The sequence below is a fragment of the Pagrus pagrus genome (genome assembly GCF_965226575.1).
Source record: "Pagrus pagrus genome assembly, chromosome: 4".
NCBI lineage: Eukaryota > Metazoa > Chordata > Actinopteri > Spariformes > Sparidae > Pagrus > Pagrus pagrus.
In genome coordinates this window covers 14,574,599-14,597,078 of record NC_140188.1, presented here as the reverse complement: position 1 = coordinate 14,597,078, position 22,480 = coordinate 14,574,599, and the positions used below count along the sequence as shown (strand labels likewise).

General features: G+C 42.3%; 1 protein-coding gene across 1 annotated transcript; it reads right to left on the bottom strand.

Moving 5' to 3' along the window:
• Positions 1 to 13,873: 13,873 nt before the first annotated feature.
• rhoub (ras homolog family member Ub) lies at positions 13,874 to 20,450 on the bottom strand. The gene is made up of 3 exons (XM_084352177.1): positions 20,042 to 20,450; positions 18,228 to 18,286; positions 13,874 to 16,394 (listed from the first exon to the last, which is right to left on the bottom strand). Exons 1-3 carry the CDS (start codon positions 20,256 to 20,258, stop codon positions 15,939 to 15,941), a joined length of 732 nt encoding a protein of 243 aa, XP_084208303.1. The 5' UTR covers positions 20,259 to 20,450; the 3' UTR covers positions 13,874 to 15,938.
• Between the last annotated feature and the right edge of the window lie 2,030 nt (positions 20,451 to 22,480).

The window sequence follows — 22,480 nt, the reverse complement described above, 5'->3', positions numbered from 1 at the left end:
TATGTGGGTATATAGGAGGCACCGTGAGGTTTGAATGAGAGATGCTACTGCGTGGGCGTGGAGGATCCAGATTATTTGAAGCTTGAAGCATATCAGGGACAGAAAGTCAGGACATCTCAGACTCTTCTGCTTTAATTACAAACTTTTTTTTATTTCAATCTGTCTCCTGTGACCATGTTGTGAAAGTAGAATATTAATTGCTTTATTGGCAGCAACAGGCTGAGCATAAACACAATAGACCATTGATGCATTTACACCAGGGACACTACAGCAGGTTAAATACAGTAACCCAGACGTGGAAAGTAACTGATGAGGCTTTTAGTTCAAGTTCAAGCATGAAGACAACCTATTTCATCATCACATTGAGGCTTCACCCCTCAACTGTTATCCAGTGACTTCACTGGTTTCCTATCATCCAACAACAATTGCTTAAGAATATTGATCCACCCCCTCTTCACCAAGGCCTCATCAACTGGGTGGATCTCTGCTATTTTAAGGCTCTATCCTTGTACATCTATCTAATTGATGGGGTCAACACCAACGTCTTCATCAAGCTTCTGCATTCATGTTTACTTGTGCCTTTAGCTCTAACTGTCAAATACTATACAGAAGTAAAAAGTAGTGGAGGAGCAGTGTAAAGTGGTGTACAGTTGAAATAAAGTACAAGCACATCACTCAGGACAGTACTTAGGACATTTAGGACAGAGTAAATGTACTTCATAACTTACACTCATTTGGATGGTCAGCTGCTGAACATTAAAAATCTGAATGTTTGCAAACTGAAAGAGAGAAATACTGAACACTGTGAACTTTGAAGAAGTTTCACAATGAGGACTGTTTCCATTTGCCAGAACAACACATCATATTAAACTGTAAGTACTTAGACTCAGTGAAATCCTGCAGCAGGTCTTTGTTCTCATTCTTCTGTTGGTGAAAGCAGCTTTGTTGCTGACACACACCAGACGTCATGACCCCGTTCCCAACGCGTCCAAACCCTCTCCCTGTTCTTAACAACTCAGCTCTTCCTGATGTTTTGTTGGCTGACGCTGTGCAGACCAACAAAGGAAAGAATCACCAGTCCAAACTGAAAAGGAATCGGACAAAAACACCTCCATCAAAAGCATCAAAGCCATTTTCTGAAATGAATAGAGAAGCTTAGATGGTGGTTGGACTACCTTTCAGGGCTGCACTAAGGAGAAAAGCCTAAGCTAAATACAGCGACAAAAGTAAATGAATGATGTGGATTCACATTGCTCAGTGGCATCACAAAGTGAGTTTGTTCTTATAAACTTTACCGGCAGTGACTGGATACATTTATTATGTCAAGAGGTGAATGGGAAAGAAGAGTTTGAGGAGGACATGGAAAAGATGAATGTGGCTTAATGTTTTAATACACAAAGAGGATAATGTGAGGGAAAAAGTCAAACTTAATCAATGCTGGATTAAGGAGCATAAAGTATGATTAAAACCCCTTTTCCACATGACACAGTGTTTTAAGTGCATGCAAGGCAGCTAGTCATTAGTTTCCATTCATGTCAGTATGGCAGGAAAATCAACTTGCAGTTGCTTGGGATCAGTAATCCATCACAGTTAACATCATGTCTGTCTGTTGTCAAAGATATGTTATCATTGCCTGGTAGTACAGTGCAGCAGAGAGTTCACATCCATCACCTTCAACCGCTGAACTAACGGTGACAGGACTACAAAATAAAAGGACATATGAGGTTTCTCTGGGATAGGTTACCTAACAAAACTAACTGCAGTGATGTAATGTAACTAAGTACATTTACTCAAATACTGTACTTAAGTACAACATTAAGACATTTGTACTTTACTTGAGTATTTCCATTTGCTGCTACTTTATACTTCCATTCCACTGCATTTTTGCACTTTAGAGGCAAATATTGTACTTTTCATGATTATTTGGAAACTTTAGTTACTAGTTACTTTGCAGACTGCATGTTGCATCAGACCCAGAGTAGCGAGTTTTTTAATTCATTTGTTTTATTGGCAATCAGATTAGAAAAAAACAAAAACAAAACATAGTCAGAACAAATGCTGAATATTGGATCCAATAATCGACCATGCCAATAATCAGATGACCCATGGTATGCACAGTATATACATATACTGTATATAGTTTACTTTTACTTACTTTTACATACTTTGGATCCTTAATTACATTTAATAGCGGATACTTTAGGACTTTTACTAAAGCGCTAATGACTTTTACTGTCACCAAATTAATATTTACATCCGTCAAGGAGGTTGTTGTTTCCACTTGTGTCCGTTTGTTAGTTTGTCAGCAGGATTACACAAAAACTACAGAACGGATTTCCACAAAACTTGGATGGAAGATGGGTCTCAGCCCAGAATAGATTTTTTTTTATATTTATATAACTCTTTTTACTTTCTTTAACATTGAGAGATAGGGAGTTTTTTTTTTTTAACTTTTTCATTAATGTCTCAGGGAATAATGCATAGACCTTGATGAAAAAAAAATCAGCTGTATTTAGGTTGATAGTAACTATGAGTAAGTACAATTTGATGAGGATCCTGAATCTGGTCAGTTTAAATCATGGTTAAGCAGTTATAGGTGGTTTACTGTAAAATTTAGAGTGGTACAGGGCTATCAAGGCTTGATGAAGGGGACTGTTGGGCCTGAGTGGAGGTATGTGCTCTCCTGAGTGCCATACGAGTTAAACCTGATACCTTCACTTCTACTCAAGTATGACTTTTTACCCATATGCTACTTGAGTTTTGTCTCACTCAAGTAACATATGGAAATTAACTGTAACCAGTGGTTGACTGAAAGATCAGAGAAACTTAGACACGACAAACTAAATATAACTGATGGTAAATAAACTACAACAGGACATAAACACAGATTGTTCCTTTAACACTTATCTTAACCTTTTGCATCTTGTTGTCGGGTCTTGCCAGTCTCAGATCAGTTTGGTCCAGACACTTAGTCTGGACAGTGTCTGGGGTCAAGGCCCTCCTACAGAGCTCCACTCGTAGGTCACATCCTGTCCGAAGGGGGAGAAATCAGGGGCTCTTCTTACCGTGGGAGGTGAGAGGCTGGAGGTCAGAGGTCAGGGCTGCTTTCTCAGGTTTCAAAGCTTGCTGGGGGCCGAGGTCGCTGGGTCACAGCTCTAGTTAGGGCCGCTGTGTCTTTGTGGATCGCAGTAATGGCTTCCGCAATTAAACACTAAAAATGGAAGCGTTTATATCCTCTGGTGAATGAAGGGGGACAGCGATGATCGTCAGGCTGTTTCGGCCAATCGTGTGATCCGTCTCTGGGTGCTCGTTACCTGCTGCGTGGTGGAGCTGCAACTGTGATTTTAGTGTGTGTTGTTACTGTGGGATTACTGAGCAATCAATCACTGGGGGCAGCTTTGCTTTTGACTTCAGTGGACAAACACAGCCTCAGTGTGAGCTCACTGTCGGGAATTAGACTACTAGGAGTGTGTGCGTGTGTGTGTCGGTGGTTTTGGAAGATGGATTGGTAAATAGTCATGTAGTTTATAGAGGAGTTCGACTGGGAAGTATAGGACAACAAAAAGGAGGGGAAAAAAACTTGAAGAAACTTTGAGATGGAAAGTGAAAAAAGAGGAATAAAAGAAAGGGACTGGGAGGGCGGAGAGAGGAGAAGGTAAAGGTCATTCTGCTGGCCGGGGCCCGAAGAATAAGTCATTGTTTTTTGTATTTGATCGGCAAAGTGAATGCTGATATTCAGAAGTGGGATAAAGGGCAACTCTAGAATGAGAGCAGAGTGGGGGTTGGAAATGGGAGTGAGTGTGGGTGTGGAAGAAACAAAAGAAGACAAGAGAAAGACTGCCAAGAGTGAGGAAGATAAAGAGGGTGAGAGAGAGTGCACAAGAGAGCACAAATCAAGGAACCTGTAACAAACTGTGCAAAATAAAGGGCAGGGAAGAACTACAATGACGTCAGAGGTACAAGTTGAACCCTGCTGTTTTCCATTGAGCTGTAAAATCGCTCCACTGTACAGGGACGGGGAAGTGGAGCGCTTCTGCAGGTGTTATCTCAGTTACTGATAAAGAGCTTTATGCGCAGCGTGGCGTGAGGCGAGGAGCTGGGCTTCACAGGGATAGAGGGACGTGCTTACATAACTGGCCCCGTAACTGCCAACAGCTGGCTTGGTCCTGGCTTCCAGCACTAAAGCCTCTATGGGTCCAGATCCAGATTTCATGCGTTCATCAGTAAGTACATTAGAGACGAGAGGAGAACAGAGAGTCCCCTGGACATGAGAGGTTCTGTTTCCTGTCAAGATGCATCTTCTCAGTCCGAGCGGGAGAGCATATGTGTTGATCGAGCGCCAAGAACCACACTCACTTCAATACGCTGACCCACTTGTTCATTTCAAACAGTTTGAGATGGACGATGAGGCACTGTAACACACCCCAGCCTCAGGCACTGACCGGTTATTAAAACGTATCACCATGAAGTAAACTGTATATCTTCGATGCATCGTTGCGAGATGACGAAATGAGGATATGGGGAGAAGTGGAACATTAAACCTGCCAGATTTATGGCAATAAGTGTTTCTACTAAATCTTCAGTTTCTACTACAAACATTTCCAAAAAGTCCTCGAAATTAAATGACAAAATATGTAATTTATAGCTGTGCTCCAGAGGCATTTAATGATCTGATGTCTCTGATCATCTGCCTTCCAAAAGTGCAACAAATCACTGTTGCACATATAAAAGTGTCTTCTGATCCGACTCTGCTGTGGTTAAGGTTTGGTTAGGTTTGAGCACAATGACTTGGTTTGGGCGAGGGAAACCTTATGATGTGGGTTTAAATGACTACTTAGTAAAAAGGTAAAGGACCTTTTATCATCATGAATCTACAGCCATGGGAGAGAATCTGTGAGGATGCTCACATGCCTCAGTGACAATGCTAACAGATGTGTTGCAAACAATTTGAACTGTCAAGTCGGAACTTCCCAGTCAGTAGTTTCAACAGGAACGTCTCCTGAAGTTGTGATAGTTTGCCAAAAAGACGAGGGCCCAAATGCAGACACAACAGCAGACAGCTTATGAAACAAAAGCGAACTTTAATAACATGAAGTCCAAAAATCAAAATCCAAAGTGCAAGCAACAAAAAGGGGGATAACAAAAAGCTGGCAACAAAAGGGCAACAAGGAGAATCCAAGTACACTAAAGAGTTAAACAAGCCTTGGGAAACAAATCAGAAACGCTGGGAACAGACGAGGATCAGGGAACAGACACAGGAGACGCAGAATGAAAACAGATGAACTGAAAAAGACTGAAGGAAAAAGACAGACTTAAATACACAAGGGCTGATTTCCCTTCAGATTTTCATTATCCACTGTCTTTTCAGTTGCTGATCAATAAGGAAGTGGTGGAATTATAACAATTTGTTTATAGGATCTGCAACCTGGAACACAGCTGGACACATCTGAGCTGCTCTGCTGGCACTAGAGGAAAAGTCACAGGATCACTAGAGTCATTGGGGATCATCCTCTGGGGACCATCGATGTCATGACAATCCATCAAACAGTTGTTGAGATATTTCAGTCCGGACCAAAGAGTGACCAACACGCTGACATCGCCCACTCATTGTCTAGCGCCGACAGCGTGGCTAAAAATACCTGCCTGCTCGAGGAACAATAGTGGCCGCCGTCAAAAACAAACAATGTTGATTGTCCTCCCATGTTAAATACAGATGTTTTGTTGACCCATCCCTCGACCTGACCTCCACCCTCTGCGGACTTTGCGTGTCTATAATAATGTCACACTATTTCCTCCTTTGCTCCAGACGGAGCCAAGAGTCTTATTCCTACAGCCACTCGCTGGCTTTATCGCTTGCGCATTTGCTGAAACAACAACGCTTTCCTTCTGGGAAGGGCAGTCTCAACATTTCTCTAGAATTGATGACCACAAACTCATTTGATCTTGCATGTGTGCAGCGAAGTTATCTATGTTTACTTTTGCAACAAGGAACACTTTGGTCCATCGGTCCTGTTGAGCTGGTCAGGCCCCTAATGAGTCACAGGGTTGGGTAAATAATCAGCTTCCACCTCTGACATTATCAGCGGGCACGAAAACCTGTGGACTGACTTCATTTGTTTACTCTGGGAATAAAATCGCACTTTTGTTGATGATGTCAAATCTGCGCTGATGTTTGGAAACACTGTGTCAGGGTGTGAGATCAATATTAAAACCAGTGAGTCACCCGTACGTTATCTGAGGTGTCTTTGTCCCGTGTCACTCAGTCAAACCGAAGGCCGTGGGATTTGCAGTCCAAACAGTGGTAAACCACGGGAGGACATCAAGGCCGGGGAAAAACAAGGCATAAATGTGTGTGTACGCATATGGATACACACACACACCCACCCCGTACCCTTATCTGTACCATGTGAGGGATCAAAGCACCACGAGCTGACAGCGATCAAACAGAGAATGAGGGAACGCCAACAAAATAAACTGATAAAGAGAGAGAGCAAGTGAACGAGGCAGCAAAAAGAAAGGGGAAGCACAGGGTGAAGAGATATAAACAAGTGCAAAGGAGAAAGAGAGGGGGAGAGAAGATATTCACATATGTCCCAGAGTAAATGAGGTCACTACACCCATGAGCCATTTCTACACAGAGAACAACGTATGTCCCCAGAGGCCAATCAGATAACATCAGGCTGCAGCTGTGAGCCAATCGCAATCTCTGTCCGTGACATCAGACGTACAGTTGGATTCAAACCAGGGAATATGATCTACTGAGGAAACGTTACAAAGGTCTCTTGGAAATCAAAACCTTATTGAATTAGACCCTAAAGTCTTTGCTCATGTGCTCCAGTTTCTTCTGCAATATCACTTTCCGGAGTCAGGGAAGGACTACTTTTCATGCCCCAGATACAATTTGGCTCCAAACACCGAAACCGAGTACAGTGCAGGCAACTTGAGACGCTCTGCAAACAGCAGATGTTCTCCTTATCAAGAAGCACACAGCATCTGGTTAGTGTCTGAACTCTGGATAATATAGATCCGAAACGTTTACAGCTGAACCTCAGAGACAATGGGTGAAATTCTGACATAATTCAAGTCAATTATTAACTGTAATCCTCGGTGGAGAGGAATTTCTATTGTGTAGCAGAACTGCAGATAAGGAGCAGATATGGAGCCGCTTCTATCATCTCATTGTATCTGAAACAGCTTAATTATCTTTTCAGCTGTGTGCTCAGCCATAAACAAAGACATCAACAACAACCTTCCTCTGTGTTTGTCTCTCTAAAAACAACGTGTTGTAAAGGCAAAGACACGAGACAACACCATGTAGGTGTGTGTGTGTTTGTGAATGAAGCAACAAATGAATGTTGAACTGAGTGAAATGAGTTTGTTATACTTACTTCAGATGTAAGCGACGCAAAATTAATCAGCCACTCAATGCTAAAGTTGTAAAAAGAAGGTGACAGACGTGTCGGACAGGTGTAATGGCTTTACTGATTAACTTATTACAGATGTCCAGAGGAACATACTGTACTGTATGAATGAGATATAGGACAAGAAGAGCTCTAGCTAACTTGGATTAACCCTGGTGAAGAAGCTCTCCTGCTTACTTTAAATGTAATATGAAACTTTTAAAAGTGTCTTTTTTTTCATTTGTGCAGAATAAAGGACACCAAATACAAGACAAATCTAAACAAAAACTAATTTTGACGAGGAGTTTCCATTGTTACAAATTAAACAAAACTATAACGTTTACATCCAAGCGTACGTCAAGCTAAATGCTAACATGGTCACAACGGCAATGCTAACATACTCATGTTTAGTGGGAATCTTTTAAGTTCAGCCAAGTCGCCAGAATAAAATGTTTTCTCCCAGTAAGAGGAGACCACTTTTCAAGACAGTTTTACAACATTTGTAACAAAACCAATGTATATTTGTTGACATTTTCCAGCCTTGTTTGTGGCAATAAACCATGTACTTTGAGTGAAAACATAATCTTGTCCTAACCCTTACCAAGTAGTTTTGGTGCCTAAACCTAACCAGTCCATAAGCACAGCATCGTGACAACATGACAAAGTTTCAACATATCAAACGTAAAGTTTTAATACATCCATTGTTTGCAGAAAAATGTTCTCTGTTGAATGTGTTGCTTTAGTTTTTGCAGGCATTTTGTCATACGACTTGATAAGTAAAATGTTACCTGATGATGTTGATAGTTGAACAGTCAGGCGATCAGTGATTACAATTCATCCTGAGGAGGACATGAAACCAAATTTCATTGCACCATCCAATAATTGTTGAGATGTTTCACTGAACACCACAAGTGTTTTCTTAGTGACACCAGAGGAAAAGTCAGAGGATCCTGACAAACTGTAAGATTTATCCTCTGAGATCATAAATATCTCCAAATATAATGACAATCCGACCCAGTTGTTGAGATATTTCAGTGTGGAGGGCAGTGCTGCTAGCATGGCTAAAGATAACAATGAGAATTAAATATAAAAGCATGCAGACAGACCACAAAGCTGTCTTTATGCTTAGCCTACAAAGGCTCAATAGGACCAGTCACAGACTGGAGTGAAACAAGGACAGAGCACTGCGTCAGGTTGAAAAATGGCTTAATTGCCTTGCAATGAATATGCTTGAGCAGCAGGGTGTCGTACTTTATAGTGGCTTACATAGTTTTCCTCAAAATGTGAATGCACCTGAAGGCTACAGTAACAACAACTATACACAAACAGACTGTACATGTGCAAGTGCAAAGATACAACAATGTGCAGGTCCAAACAATTTGCCTGAAGAAAAGACACATGTTCCCCAAACCACAGGACAGATGTTCTGGAGGCAGAGATGGGCCTCTTTAAAGCAAAACACTGAGCTGTTCAAAGAGGACCCGATGACCCCGAGACAGAGCGACTCAATTAGCTTCCCATAATGAGACCACGCTGTGGGGGGTGTTTATATAAGCTTATTAAAACATAATCCTGCTAGCAACGCCATACTGTAGCATGCCAGACAGGCCACTCCTGCAACCACAGTGTTAGTTAACAGCAGGTTGGTGGCTGTAGAGAGCTAAGACAAACTACTCTTATTCATACCTATATATACTTAAATACCAGCAGGTTCAGCCTTTTTTGGGACTAAAATATGTTTTTTTTCTCTTTCTATTCATGACTTATTGACTTTATTTTGCTTTGCCTCATACTGTGCATTGTTTAACAGTACAGACGTTCTGTTTTCACCACAGCAGGTGCAGTACAGCACTACAGTAAAGTGCCTGTGTAACACAGTGACACTGGCAAGACCAGCAATGAAGCATATTCAGGTATATTTAAGAGTGGAAAAGATCTTTATGTCATATGAGTTACTGTGTTTTGGTTTTTATTTTTAATGTTATTTGCTTTTTGTAGCTCTGTGTCTCTTTCTGTTAACAAAATAAAATAAAAAGTGACCTGCTGTTTCAGCACCAAAAGCCATTCAGAAAATATTAGTCTCAGATTCAGAGACTCAAAGCCCAAGAGGAACTCTCAACTAATTGTGAACTAAGTCTGTCCAGACATGTGAATGTAATTATTTCTGTAATATCCTCTAAACTGTCATAGATACCTAGTAGTGCCTATCTTAGAAGTGCTAAATGAGTTGCTAAAAGTTAAAAACAAAGTTAAAAAGTGAGAAAAATGTAATATTATAGATAACAGCCAGTTTGGTTGTTTAAAAACATTGTTTTTACATTTGTAATCTACTATGTAATATGTCTAATCTTGTTGTTTGTTTTACTCTTGGACACATTGTTCATGTAAAATGTCACTGAGCAGCACCACCACTGAAGCTTTCCACCACATAGGCCTCTGAATCTCCTCCACTGAAGGGGTTATTGTCTGGCTCTGATTTCCATGTGTTTCAAAATCTACAGTAGTGGGCAGACAAAAATGTGCGTCTGAATGAACTTTTGACTTTGAAACCTCAGTGAACTGGCACTTCACTACCTACACTGTGTGGAGCATTTGAGTCCCTCAGCAGCAAAGTGTGCAGGAGGGATGACTGATGCCGAGCATTGCAGGGATCTATCGGACGGCTGAGAAAAATGCCTACGTGATATGTTTTTTAAGTCTGACACCGTGGTTCCTTCCTTCAAAAGCAATCAAGACAACTGTCACTCAAACTATTATTTATTTTCATTTTTTGTCTTACTGTATTTTGTCCAAAGCGACTTACAATAAGTACACTTGTCACAACATATCACCGTCCATAAAGTAGAGAAGAAAAAAAAAGAAACTTAATCGCACACTGACCCAGCACTTAACACGTATGCTCCCGTGAACATATGAGAACATGGGAATGAGTCACTAAAGTAACTTACAAGAGCGAAACTGAGGTCTTAAACATACTTTGAAAGCAGATTTCTGTCAAGAATAATGAACTGTACTCAGTCGTTGGGTAAGTCTATGTGTGGGTGTCTTTTAATCAGTGCCCCAGACATATTGCATCGCATTACAAGAGCTTGGGCAACAGTTAATCCTAAAGACAATGTACAAAGTGGACCACAGTCTACGGGCTGGATCCCTTCCCACCCCTCAGACCTGATCGACATTGTTAATGTCCCTCAGTAATCCCGCCCCATGAGCTGAGCTCCAGTCATTACGCTGGCAATTATCTGAGGGGTGCCGGAGAAATCCCTCGCCAACTTTAAGACATCAAAACTGATTACAGAGCTGCTCTTTCATGTGGAGTCAGAGTTCAGTTGTTACCTAAATGATTCCCAGAAGTTATGTAAGAAAGTGGGTTTACAGGACTGAAAAGTTCAACGACCGTCGGTTTTTACAGCTGAGGCAGGCTACAGCTGACTGGGCCACCCAGTTCACACATTTATCTCACCAAACATTAATTAAGAGATATGTAATAGTTTCCGTCCAGGCGCCTTAGATACCCGTTACACTTCAGTGATGCGAGGGCTTTGATGACATGAACAGGAGTTTACAATTTTCACACATAAATATGCTTTATTTCAGGCTGAGTCCAACATTTTTTATACTATATCTTAAAGAAAGACTTCAAAACATTTAGGAAATATTATTTCATATACAGTATATAAAACAGTTTAACATAAAAACTGGAAACACAGGCAAACAGCCACCCTGGCTCTCCCTGAAAGTATCTAAATCCACCGACCACTGCCTTTAAAGCTCACTAATTGACATGTCATGTCTTGTTTGTTTAATCCACACGAAATATGTAAAAATGAGAATTTGTGGTTTACAGGGATTATGTGCTGTAAAGAGTCAGGCTAGCTACTTCCCCCCAGCTTGCAGTCTGTATGCTAAGCTAGGTTAATGCTAAGCTGTCATGTGAATATGGTCTATAGGGCATTTACCAAAATGTTGAACTATTCCTTTAGGATTTGACTCTTTCTTAGCAAAACCAGAAGTATTTCAGTGCTAGTATTCGTCACCACAACACTGTATGTTGTACAGAACATATAGGGTTGAATAAATAACGTGTTTAAATCCTCCAAAAATTGTACAGAGTTTGGTGGGTAGCAAGTCAAAAACTTTCTTAGGTTGGTTGGACTGTGGTAAAGGAATTTGGACTCATGACCTCAGCCACGTACTGGCAATGGATGCCCATCAGCAGTTGTAGATATCCTCTTAAAACCAACAATACTAGATACTAGACCTCCAGCTCTGCTTCCAGTGAAATTGAGCAGCTCTATTTAACCTAATGTTTCTCACAGTGGACGACACAAAGGCCATTCAAATGTTGCTTTTGCCTCCCTGAACCTGTGACCATGAAATGCTCCAATGCATACATTAGATTACCACTGGATGATAATATTTGTACAGTTCCACAAGTACCTTCAGTCTCGATGTTGGCTCAGTGACGTGTTTTACGTTTACATATGGTTACACAAATACCCCCACGTATGTTTGCTTAACAATGAGCTCTGTGGAGTCTTTATTCAACTTTCCTCCCTCGGGGACAATTTTGGTATTTGGATTCAGCGGAGCAGACTAAATTAGTGGATATCTTGCACATGGATACACAGTCTTACGACCTCACCGTGAAACTTGAGAGACATGTAGACCTCTTCCCTGACGTGTTTCCCGTCTGTTAGTCTCATGATTGACAGCTGAAGATTCCCCCCACAGACGATAACCTTTACTTCTAGCAGACAGGTAGGCATTACAGTCAAACACACAAGCCACAAGGCTAAATCACAAGACGTTTCGCAAGATGGCTGCCTCGCTGGGGAACAACAATGGGGTTTACTGCTAAAATATTGGTGGAAAGTGGAGCCATCTTGACTATCATAATTAGACCACTTTGCACGACTCTTACCTTAGTTTCACCCACTCTGAGGCCGGACAACGTAGTCGTCTGCAGTCTGCCAGACGACACAAACTCTCTTTTAGCTGCCTACCCTATCATTAGTGCTTCTAAACAAGTACAAGATACCTAGCTAACTGTCATTCTCTGCCCATTGTTGTATACTGCGGTGCAGACATGCAGCTATGAATAGGAGGAAAAGCCTATTTCAGGCAATTATAATCATCTGATCCTGCATAGTTAGAAGTCTCGGTGCCGACAAAACCTCTGTGGCGAAATCTTTAAAGTCGCACTTAACTCTTTCACAACTGAGTAAAAATAAAGTTTTTGGTTAATTTTAGAGACTGGTTGTTCACAACTCTATTTAGAAAATTCGACATGTAGGGGAATATGTTGTGAAAAATTATAAAACTATTGAGATCATTTATTTAGCTTTTGTTCTGTCTTAGCAATGCATGATGGTAGTTTGCAATACACTTCATTTTGTGTTGCATTATGGGATAAGTTGTGTCAAATAAATAGGTATAATATTTCATAACAGACATGAAACAAAAGTAGCGAGCATGCTGTATAAAGTATATAGTGAATACTTTATCTTTAATCATAAAACCAGTGGAAATAAGACTAATAATGTAAACAAAACTAAGCTGAACAGTAAATAATTTGTGTTTTATATTTATTAACGTAGGTTTTCAAGCCTCTTGATTAAAGGTGCAATGTGTAAGAATTGGCTTCTTGTCGAATTCATCCTCAAAACTAATAGGGGGCAGCACGTCACCAGAGAAACCGCTAACTGCTGCTAAATGTAGATGTTAGCTAGTGGGCTCATTTAGCCACGCAGCTAGCAGGAGTGTTGGTGTTTACACTTCTAGATTAGGAGCTTTGGACCTTTACCATGCTAACTTCAGGAGATAGCTCTGCAACACAATATACAGTATAGATGTCAAAATGTCTAAACTGTTATTTCTTCACATTATGTCGAAGATTTAAGTTAATTTTTTAATGTTTTCAGCTAAATTTTCAAATATTGCACCTTTAAACATCACTCTCAATCTAATACTGTATTTTATTCACAAAGGTCAGTGTGTCTTTCCAGTTAAAGCATGTTAAAGTTTTGTAAGGCAGCATGTACACCTTTGGCAATAGCCTACTAACCTACATTTTGGTTGGAAACCTCTATATTTAGACCAGGTGCCTCTTTTGTTCCTTTTTAGCCACTATAGTAAAGGCTTTCTAATATTTCCTTTCTCGTTTGACATAGTTTCTTATATTTGGAGTGCCTGGATTACCTTCTGTTTATTGAAGTACTCTTTTCCCTGATTTCCAAGAGCACCCAACACAATTTTAGTCTCGCTTTTCCAGGTTTATCCGTCTTTTTGGCAAATCTCCTCAATGTAGATACACGACATGTCAAATCTGTCAAAACACCTGTTCTACTAATGTGACGCCAGAGAGCGAGCTTGTAACAAACGCTCCTCCGCTCTTATCGCCACATAATCTTCTCTACAGTGTGACAGCGGAGATAACGTATCTCCATGGAAGAGTCAACAGCGAAAACAGGTTAAATATTTCACATTTTATTGTGTTTCGCTCACACAGCTCAACAAACTGCTCTCAGACACCGACTGAAACACTCACACTGTTAAGTACCATTTAGACTTGGACAGCCAATGACTGGAGTCACTTATATATGTACACACAGATTTATCCTGATGACATTACAAACATCATAAATGATTACTATGTAACATACATAATGACATACAATAATTCATACATCTGCTCTGTTTTGCTTGCTGTTGATCAGTTATTGGCCCAGAAGGAACAGATAAATAGACAGAGCTGAAAGACAAGGCTTCTGAAAAATAAGAAGCAAACGTAGAATCAGTCTCTTCATTGATTTCACCTCATTTACTGTCATCATTTCAGATGAGGAGAGAGCTCCAACACACGGACAGACAAAGACGGATAATTATCTGTTCAAGGCCGTGACCACGATGACAAAGAAAGACCCTGCGATCATCCAAACCAGAGGTGAGTGCAGGGAACATGCACATCGACCACTACATCTCAGCGCTTTTACCTGCTTTATGTCCAAGTCACACCACCGGTCCAAAAGCCATTGCATGGCGAGACCTCAGTGATGAGTTTAGACTGTGTGTGTTAAGTGCAATGTACAGTGGCACCACCCAACTTATTGCTGCAACCTTGTAACAGTATAAAAACTAACAAACTGACTTAAGGTCACGCTTTTTGGTCAACTGAAGCCTCCAAAACCAGTTGGTCAGGTAATCATCAGCACCAATAGGCATTCGGTGTACTCTGTTAATGTTTTGTGGCATCAGTCTAATGTAGTAGGTGTGTGGCATACAGACCTATAACAGTGCGACAGCTGTGTCAACACTTCAGATTGTAGCACAGACAGAAGCTGGTGTACAGACTGGAACGGCTGGATTACAACATGTTCAAACCACAGCGTCCCATCCCCGAAGAACTCAGATTATTTAAAGAATATGTTCCCAGAGCTGCAACGATTAGTTGATTAATCGATTAAAAGAAAATTAATAGCCAACTAAGTTGGTGATTGATTCATTGTATCAATCATTTCCAAGCAAAAATTTACAAAAAGTCAAAGGATTTTCTGCTTTTCTTTGTCATTCATGAGAGTAAATTGAAGTGTTTTTTGGACTGTTGGCTGGACATGGTGATCTGAAGACGTAGCCTTCTCACAAATGTTTGATTTATGTACTAACGATTCGTCTTCAAAATAATGAAAATAATTTTTAGTTGCAGCCCTAATTTATACTCATTTACATGTGATTGTAATCCAAAACAGCATGAGTTAGTTCTGATTTAGGAGACAAGGTGCATGCCTGGCTTCGATTTTCAACAGCAGAATTATTGCATTTCTTTTATTTGGGTTTTAAGCTGAGCAGCTCGTGTTAAAGGTCCTGTTTGTCAGAAAACTGATTGCTGAGTGTCATTCCCAACTCAATGTACCAAAACTCGGTAGATCAGGCCGACCACCATCCCAGCTCGTCAGTATTTGACGAGAATCAAATTCAAAAATCAACTATGTCACAAACTGGACCTTTAACTTCACGTTCTGATTTCAGTGAGATAAAAAGGATCTATCAGAAGTGTTGAGGGGCTGAATTACAGTGTATAACACATAAAATAATATACTTTGTTAAAGAAGGGTATCAGATCAGAGACACAGGAGGAGTATACTTTCAGTACATAACACCACCATCTGAACAACTCAGCTCACGTTTCCTTTGGACGTGTCCAGTATGACACGCGGTCCATGTGCCATAAAACTTTATTAGCTCCGTAACTTTTGGTTGAACGCTGGTCACAGTCTCATTTAAGAGTTCAGAGGAGCAGGCAGAAGTTACAGTCTTACACGCTCTGTCTTTTAGGCATCAACAAAGGTATCCCAGCTCAGGCAGACACACTCTGCCTCTGTTGAGCTGTTGCTCCACTGAATCAAAGTCATTCTGGCCTCCACATCTGGAGCCGTCCAGCTGAACGTAAAAACAGTCCTTACATCCAACTCAGTCCCCGCCAATAAGTCAGCAGTTCCAGTTTAATCATCAGTCACAGGACAATCCTTTCCTCCCTCTCTACTGGACGCACACATACTTCTTCCACCAGGACTTGGAGAGCATCTTCATCTTATCAGCTGTGCTGCGGACCTTCCTCTCCCGCCTCACTCTCCTGTCAGAGTGACGCAGACCCACGGCGATGGCTGCGTCAAACACCTCCTTCAGATTCTTTTGTGTCAGCGCCGAGCACTCGATGTACGTCACTGCCCCGATTTTTTCCGACAGCGCCCTGGCGTCTTCCTCCAGCACGGGCCTCTCCCGCCGCCTCGCCAGCTCGATCAGTACTTTGACGTCCTGCCGCAGGTCGCACTGCGTGCCCACCAGGAGGATGGGCGTGAGAGGGCAGCGGCGGCGGATTTCCGGGACCCACTTCTCCCAGACGTTCTGAAAGGAGGCCGGGCTGACCACGCTGAAGCAGAGCAGCAAGGCGTCGGTGCGGCTGTAGCAGAAGTGGCGGAGTTTGTCAAACTCATCCTGATGAGGGAGACAGATGGTTAGCGGTGTGTAACAGTTTTTTAGCTTTAAATCTTTACTTTTTGATGAATTACCACCCTCCACCTTTCACTCAGGCTGACCACACACTAATGCATTTTCAGTAATCGCTTCACCGGTCAACGCACTCGCAGGAAAGGGGATTGTGCCAAAAGATAAGTCTAAATGGTGTTTATATTCTGTTAATATACAGTAAACACAAGCCCTGCCCACTCACTTATATCACCTACAGTAAATCTGTTAAATTAACACTTTGGAGCCACACAGCTGACTAACAAGGGCCTCCCACACCCTTGTGTACACAGATTAGAGTTGAAGCCGAACACAAACCTCTCCTTATTTCTCTTAACCGTCTCCTTTCCAGCACACACAGTATCTCCTAATCCACGTCGGCTCCTTCTGACTTTAAAACACAACCAGAGCTGCAGAAACAATCAGCAGACTTCAGCAGCGGATACTTATCAACTTTTCCCAGCACAAGCTTTGGCTGTGCTTTGCGATCTCATGACGTAGGTCCATCTGCAGAGTGCGCAGACATCAACATCTCGGAGTAAGGAGCAACTCTGTTTACCAGCTCTGGCGGCAGCTGTTATCATTTTTCTCCAGACCGTTTCTCTCTTTCTGTCTCGACTCTCTCCACCTCACTCACTCTCGCCCTCATCCCTTCTTACTGGCACACCCCAACCTGTTTCTAGCACGAGCTCCCCTCTTTTGAAATTGCATAAGTACAGTAGGTGTGCGCCGACTTTTATCTGCCCATATCTGCCTGAGCTTGTCTGCGTGTGTGCCTCTGTGTGTGTGTGTGCAGTTTCAACACGCTGTGAGGTTTAACACGCATTAGGGGCTTGTTGAAATGCTTCGCTCCACTTTACAGCCAAGTTCCCTTTGATTCTGTGTAGAACTGGCAGTGCCCTCGCAGCGTTTGTGAATGTCAAATATGCTGCTCCCAGGGCAGGGTCCTATTGAGCGGGATTATGAAACAACCACACACGCTCTGGGGAAAATAAAAACACTCTTTCGCAACATGTTCCTTCCAACATTGCCCTGCGGTGCCAACAAAATAATGAGTCAATAACTTTTGCAAGCTCCCTGTCTTTCTCCGTCTCTGTGCCAGGACTCGTGCCTTTGTTTTTCAGGGTTTTTTGCACCATCACCTCCAGTTCACGGCCTTTCCCCTCTCCTTCAGCGCCCTGTCACTGTGTCCTATCGTGTGAAGCAACATTATTATCATTGTGGATGAAGACTGACGGCTGAGCACAGGAATTTTTCCCATTTACATACAGATGAGCTACCTGAAATAGCAGAAAAGAGGCCTGCAAAAACCGCATGTTTGTAACCATTTTTCGGGCAATCAAACCATTTTTTTCAATTGATTGTTCATTGGTTTAATCCACTAAATGTCCAAAAAGGTGAAAATGACCTTCAAAAAGTCCATTTGTGCTCAAATAACTAATTTCATCAGACCAACATGTATTTAAAACAAGAAAAGCAACACATTTTTATTGCTGCTATTTGAATTAAATTACATGACAGTCCATCCAACAACCATAAATGTGAGCCTTACGTTGCCTCTCGGTGAAAAATCAGGGCATCAGCAAAGTCAACAGGCTTCATCCACAACTCCCTGCCATTCCTTTCAATAGTTGCGGAGATATCTCAGTTTGCACAAAGAAGTGGAGCAACCGACCAACTGACGTCAGCATCCACGGAGCCACGCCACTGACATGGCTATAATGTGACATTTAAAGAGCGTATGTAGCGAATGTTTTGGCCAAACGGCCGTGCGACATGTGCTTGAGAGTGAACAGAACTCACCTGTCCTGCAGTGTCACACAACTGTAGTCTGACCGGGCTTCCATCCACCTGAACCACAGCTGCGGACACAGAAACAGACACACACAGAGAGTAAGTCACAGCTGTCAACATTACTTTAAGCCCGTGTGTAATATACAGCCCCCCACCTGACGCCTCAGAAGTTAACACACACACACACACACACACACACACACAGAATATAGTGTGGCATAAACAAAAGCCTGCCAGTTGAAAACACAAAGACCCCCTGCTCTGCTCTCCCAGCTCACAGACGGCCTGCTCTGTCTCGCCCACCCACTCTGCCAGTTACTGTTGAGACCACAACACTTTACTGCCGCTCCGACCACTCCGCGAGCTTTGTTCTCTCGCTTGTGTTTTGACAGAGGCCGTTCCAAGGTTGTCTAACAGGGGAGGGGGGTTAAAAACAGAGCAGATTTTGTTTGTTCAGTGACTCTCTTCCAATAGGCCTCATTTCCAGATTGGAAAAGTGGATGAGTCATTTTTCAGCTTCATTACAGGGCCATTTATTCCTTTCAGGAGAGTGAACACAATGCAGAGCAGCAGGCACATGGAAACATTTACAATACGCCTGGAGTGTGTGCGCTCGGTCATACCACCTGATCAAAGAGTTTGCCGGGGCTATTCAAGCAGTAGGACAGGCATCGTAGCACCAGGCTCGGAGAAGAAAGAGCGGGACGAGAGAAAGGAACGGAGAGTGAAAGAGAGAGCTGCCATTGTGTAATAATTTCCTAATCCCTGACATATGATACGCCTTGTATTTTTTTTGTTGGACCAAAACTCCCTCTTATCGTCCCTTCTCCCCCTGCGTCTCTGCCACCTGTGGCATTGCGTAACAGCTCAGAAGTCAGCTTTCAACTCTTAGAGTCCGGGCACCGAGAGATGACATCACCATTAAGGGCCCCCGACTGCACAATCAGTCTCTGTCAGGACCGGGGCGAAAGACAATCTCTGCCTCTGAGCCACTGCAACAGATGTGCCCACTCCACTATAGACGAGAGGGCTCGTGGGTCAAGGCTGACAACAATAGGCAGAGTTGTGCAATCCAAAACCCCTGAACCAGAGACGCTCTGTGCTCTGTGGCATCGTCCCAGGGCGGGTGTGTGTTCTTCTCAGCGACTGTTTTATGGGTTTGTGTTGGCCGAGTTATTAGTTGCACTGCCAATGATAGTAAAGTATGAACATTAACAGAGATTAATGACAAAAATTATTAGATTTGCGAGTCAGGTCAACGTCTTCAGTCAAAATGAGGATAGAAATGTGTTCATGTTGGATTATACATTTATTTTCTCAAGAACAGCTGAAGAGGGACTTGATCAACAGGTCACAGATGTATTTTCTTCCGCTCAGTTTAGAAAAAGTTCCCCCTTTTGAGGGATTTTGTTCATCTCTGCTAATTTTCCAGCGCCCAAAGCTTGCTGGGACAAGCGAGACAGTTTGGAAAGTGGAACTGTGCCAAGTGGAAACATCAGGGAGGATAACTCATGTGCTTTTACACTGATGGGTGACAGATAAATAGGAAACACAAACTCATCCATCATAGCAGTGGAACAAGAGGACAGGAGGCGCTCTACAAACATGCACAGTTGAAGAGGAGCTCAGTGGAAATTAGGGAGATTAATTAATTTACACCAGTTTGATCACAGGCTCCAATCTGTACACACTCATTTGCACTGGATGTGTGCTGTTATACTAATATATCATCTTTGCAAGTGTAGAAGAGTCTGTGAAAAGCCCCGATCAATAAAAATGAGGGGTATTAACTAGTATAAGATCAATATGTTTCCTCTGCTCACCTGAGAAGTCATCAAACGCAGTGGGGACATATTTAGTCGGGTAGCCGTTCGTTGTGTAGCTGACCACCAGGCTGGTTTTGCCCACCGCTCCGTCTCCGAGCAGAATGCACTTCAGCAGCCGCTCCTGCGCCTGCCCCGGCCGGGCGGGTATGGGATTGTGTGGGGGCACCGGAGGGGCCATGGTCCGTCCGTAATCCATGGTGACTGGAGGTGTCATTCAATCGGCCAGCACTTCACCGCGCTCTCCTCGACGGGCAGATGAAGAAAGGATCCACCATGAGAACACGGGTCGCTTCTCTGCTCGTCCAAATGCTCATAAACGCGAGCGGGGGGCCGTGCGTAAAAGTGTCTCCTCCTGCCCTGCGCGCTGCCAAATCCACTGTGGCACGTTACCCTGAGCGCTACAGACTGGGAGCCTGCAGTTTACAATGAGAGGGCGGGTCTAAAGCGTTATCCTCGGATTGATTTGACTGATCCCACCCACTCCACCTCCCAGCAGCGCAGCGCAGCGCTGAGCGCACACACAGGTGGATGAAGACAGAGAGTCAAGAAAATGTTTCATCTTTGAGAAAATTAAAAGATTTCTCTTACCGGCCTCTTTAGGGCAGTGAAACAGAAAAGAAGAGCCCTCATTTTATTTTTATACATCTGTAATGAGAAGCACAGTGCGACCAACTGTGTTATTATCTGCTGTGAAGGTGCAGACAAGTCCAGACTTGTCCTCCTCACAACTGAGGGGACAACCCTGATGTCCATTTTTGAACATGACACATAAAGAGCTGAAATTTCAAACCCACTACTCAGACCCCGTGACCTACTTTAAGAAGGAGCAGCCAGTGGCCACAGACTGAAGCTGCTGGAGGATGAGACAGAGTCAGTCAGGAGTCCAGATGTTTGTGTGAAGGAACGGACAGAAATTCAAAAGTAACTCTGCTTCTGATTGGGTGGTTTTTCAAACTGTCCAGCGGTTGAGGTGAGAAGTCTTCCTCGTCTTATCAGACATAGTTGGGCAAAGAGAAAGGGAGTCATGTCTTGACTGTTGTCGCCTCCTTGTGGTTCATACTGGAACACTCACAGGGCATGAAAGTATGAGCTGAAGGAGGCACAGTGTCCCTCTGTGTGTAGGCACAATCATTATACACATTCATGTGCCCCAATATCAGTTCAGTTTATCAGGGCAGCTCCTGGAGAGCAGACAGAAGAAGTAAGAGAAGTTCAGGTTTGTTTGTAAGCATGTAAGTGAGACATGTTGCTGGTTGATGTATTTGTGTTCTGAGAAATATGCTGTTTTAACAGTGTGCATGACTTTGGGATTAACTTGCTCCAGGCGGTTTTTAAACCTGTGCTCTCGTGTGTTTTTGCAGTAATGTCAGCTCCGATGCTGCACTTCCTTTAATCCAAGACAGGTTTCTGCCACGGGAGACAATAAAGTAACGCTAACCTCAAGTGATGCTTACCTGGGGCCCAATTTACAGTCCCAACGTAAAGTCCTGCACTGAAAATGTTAATATAAAAGTTTGTAAGTGGCGAGGAAAGAGAAATGTACTTAAAGTATTTAAAGTAAAAGGACTGAATAAAATATGTCCCCTTTTATATTGTTAAATCATTCTCCTGTTCTTACTCATACTCTGTTGCGGTGGTGCTCATTTTTAATCATTTCACACGGGACTGCAACTAATTATTTTTCTTCTACATTAATCTCCTGGTGATTTTCTCAGTGACAGTTTCACAGTATTTGTTTTGTTTTACCAATAAGTCGAAACATTCTTTGAAATTAATTATATTATCAAAATAAACGCAGGGGAAAGCAGCAAATCTTCAAATTTGAGAAGTTGGAACCATGAAACTGTTGGTATTTCACTTAAAAACATAAATGAGACCATTATAAAATTAATCGTCTCGCTGCACCATCTGCAAAGTACAGATATCATAAATGTAGTGAAGTGTAAAGGGCAATATTTCCATCTGACATGTGTGCATGAAAAGAAAACACTCAAGTAAAGTGCAAGAACCTCAAATCTGTGTACTTGAGGAAATATTATTTGTTCCACTCTACCACTGGTAAATATGCAACAACTTCACTTTATGTATCCATGGTGAGATATGTTGTTACAGAAACACCCATAACCTTCAACACAACCTTACCATTAGTAGAATATCCTTAAATCTAATGTAGACTTCCTGCTCTGACAATCGTCGTCATGAACTTAAAGACCTCTGCGAGGGTCGAGGTTGAAGATCCGCCGTGTACGATTAGTATAAATGTGTCGCCCATTACCTCCAACAATACAAATACCAGTCTGTATCTGTGTCCAGTCTCTAACACACTGAACATCCCTCTGAAAAAGTCACACTACGCTTGTTTTATCTTTTCAGTGTGTTTATTTTTCCAAGATTAAAACTCTAGTTATCTTCAAGAATACAAAATGATCAGTGTAC

Bases quoted from the DNA above. Each gene is read 5' to 3' on its own strand.
- rhoub (XM_084352177.1), bottom strand. From the start codon at position 20,258: ATGACACCTCCAGTCACCATGGATTACGGACGGACCATGGCCCCTCCG. The intron at 18,287-20,041 runs GTGAGCAGAGGA...CTGTGTCCGCAG, and splicing joins TGCGTTTGATGACTTCTCAG to CTGTGGTTCAGGTGGATGGA. The intron at 16,395-18,227 runs GTGAGTTCTGTT...CTCCCTCATCAG, and splicing joins TGTGTGACACTGCAGGACAG to GATGAGTTTGACAAACTCCG.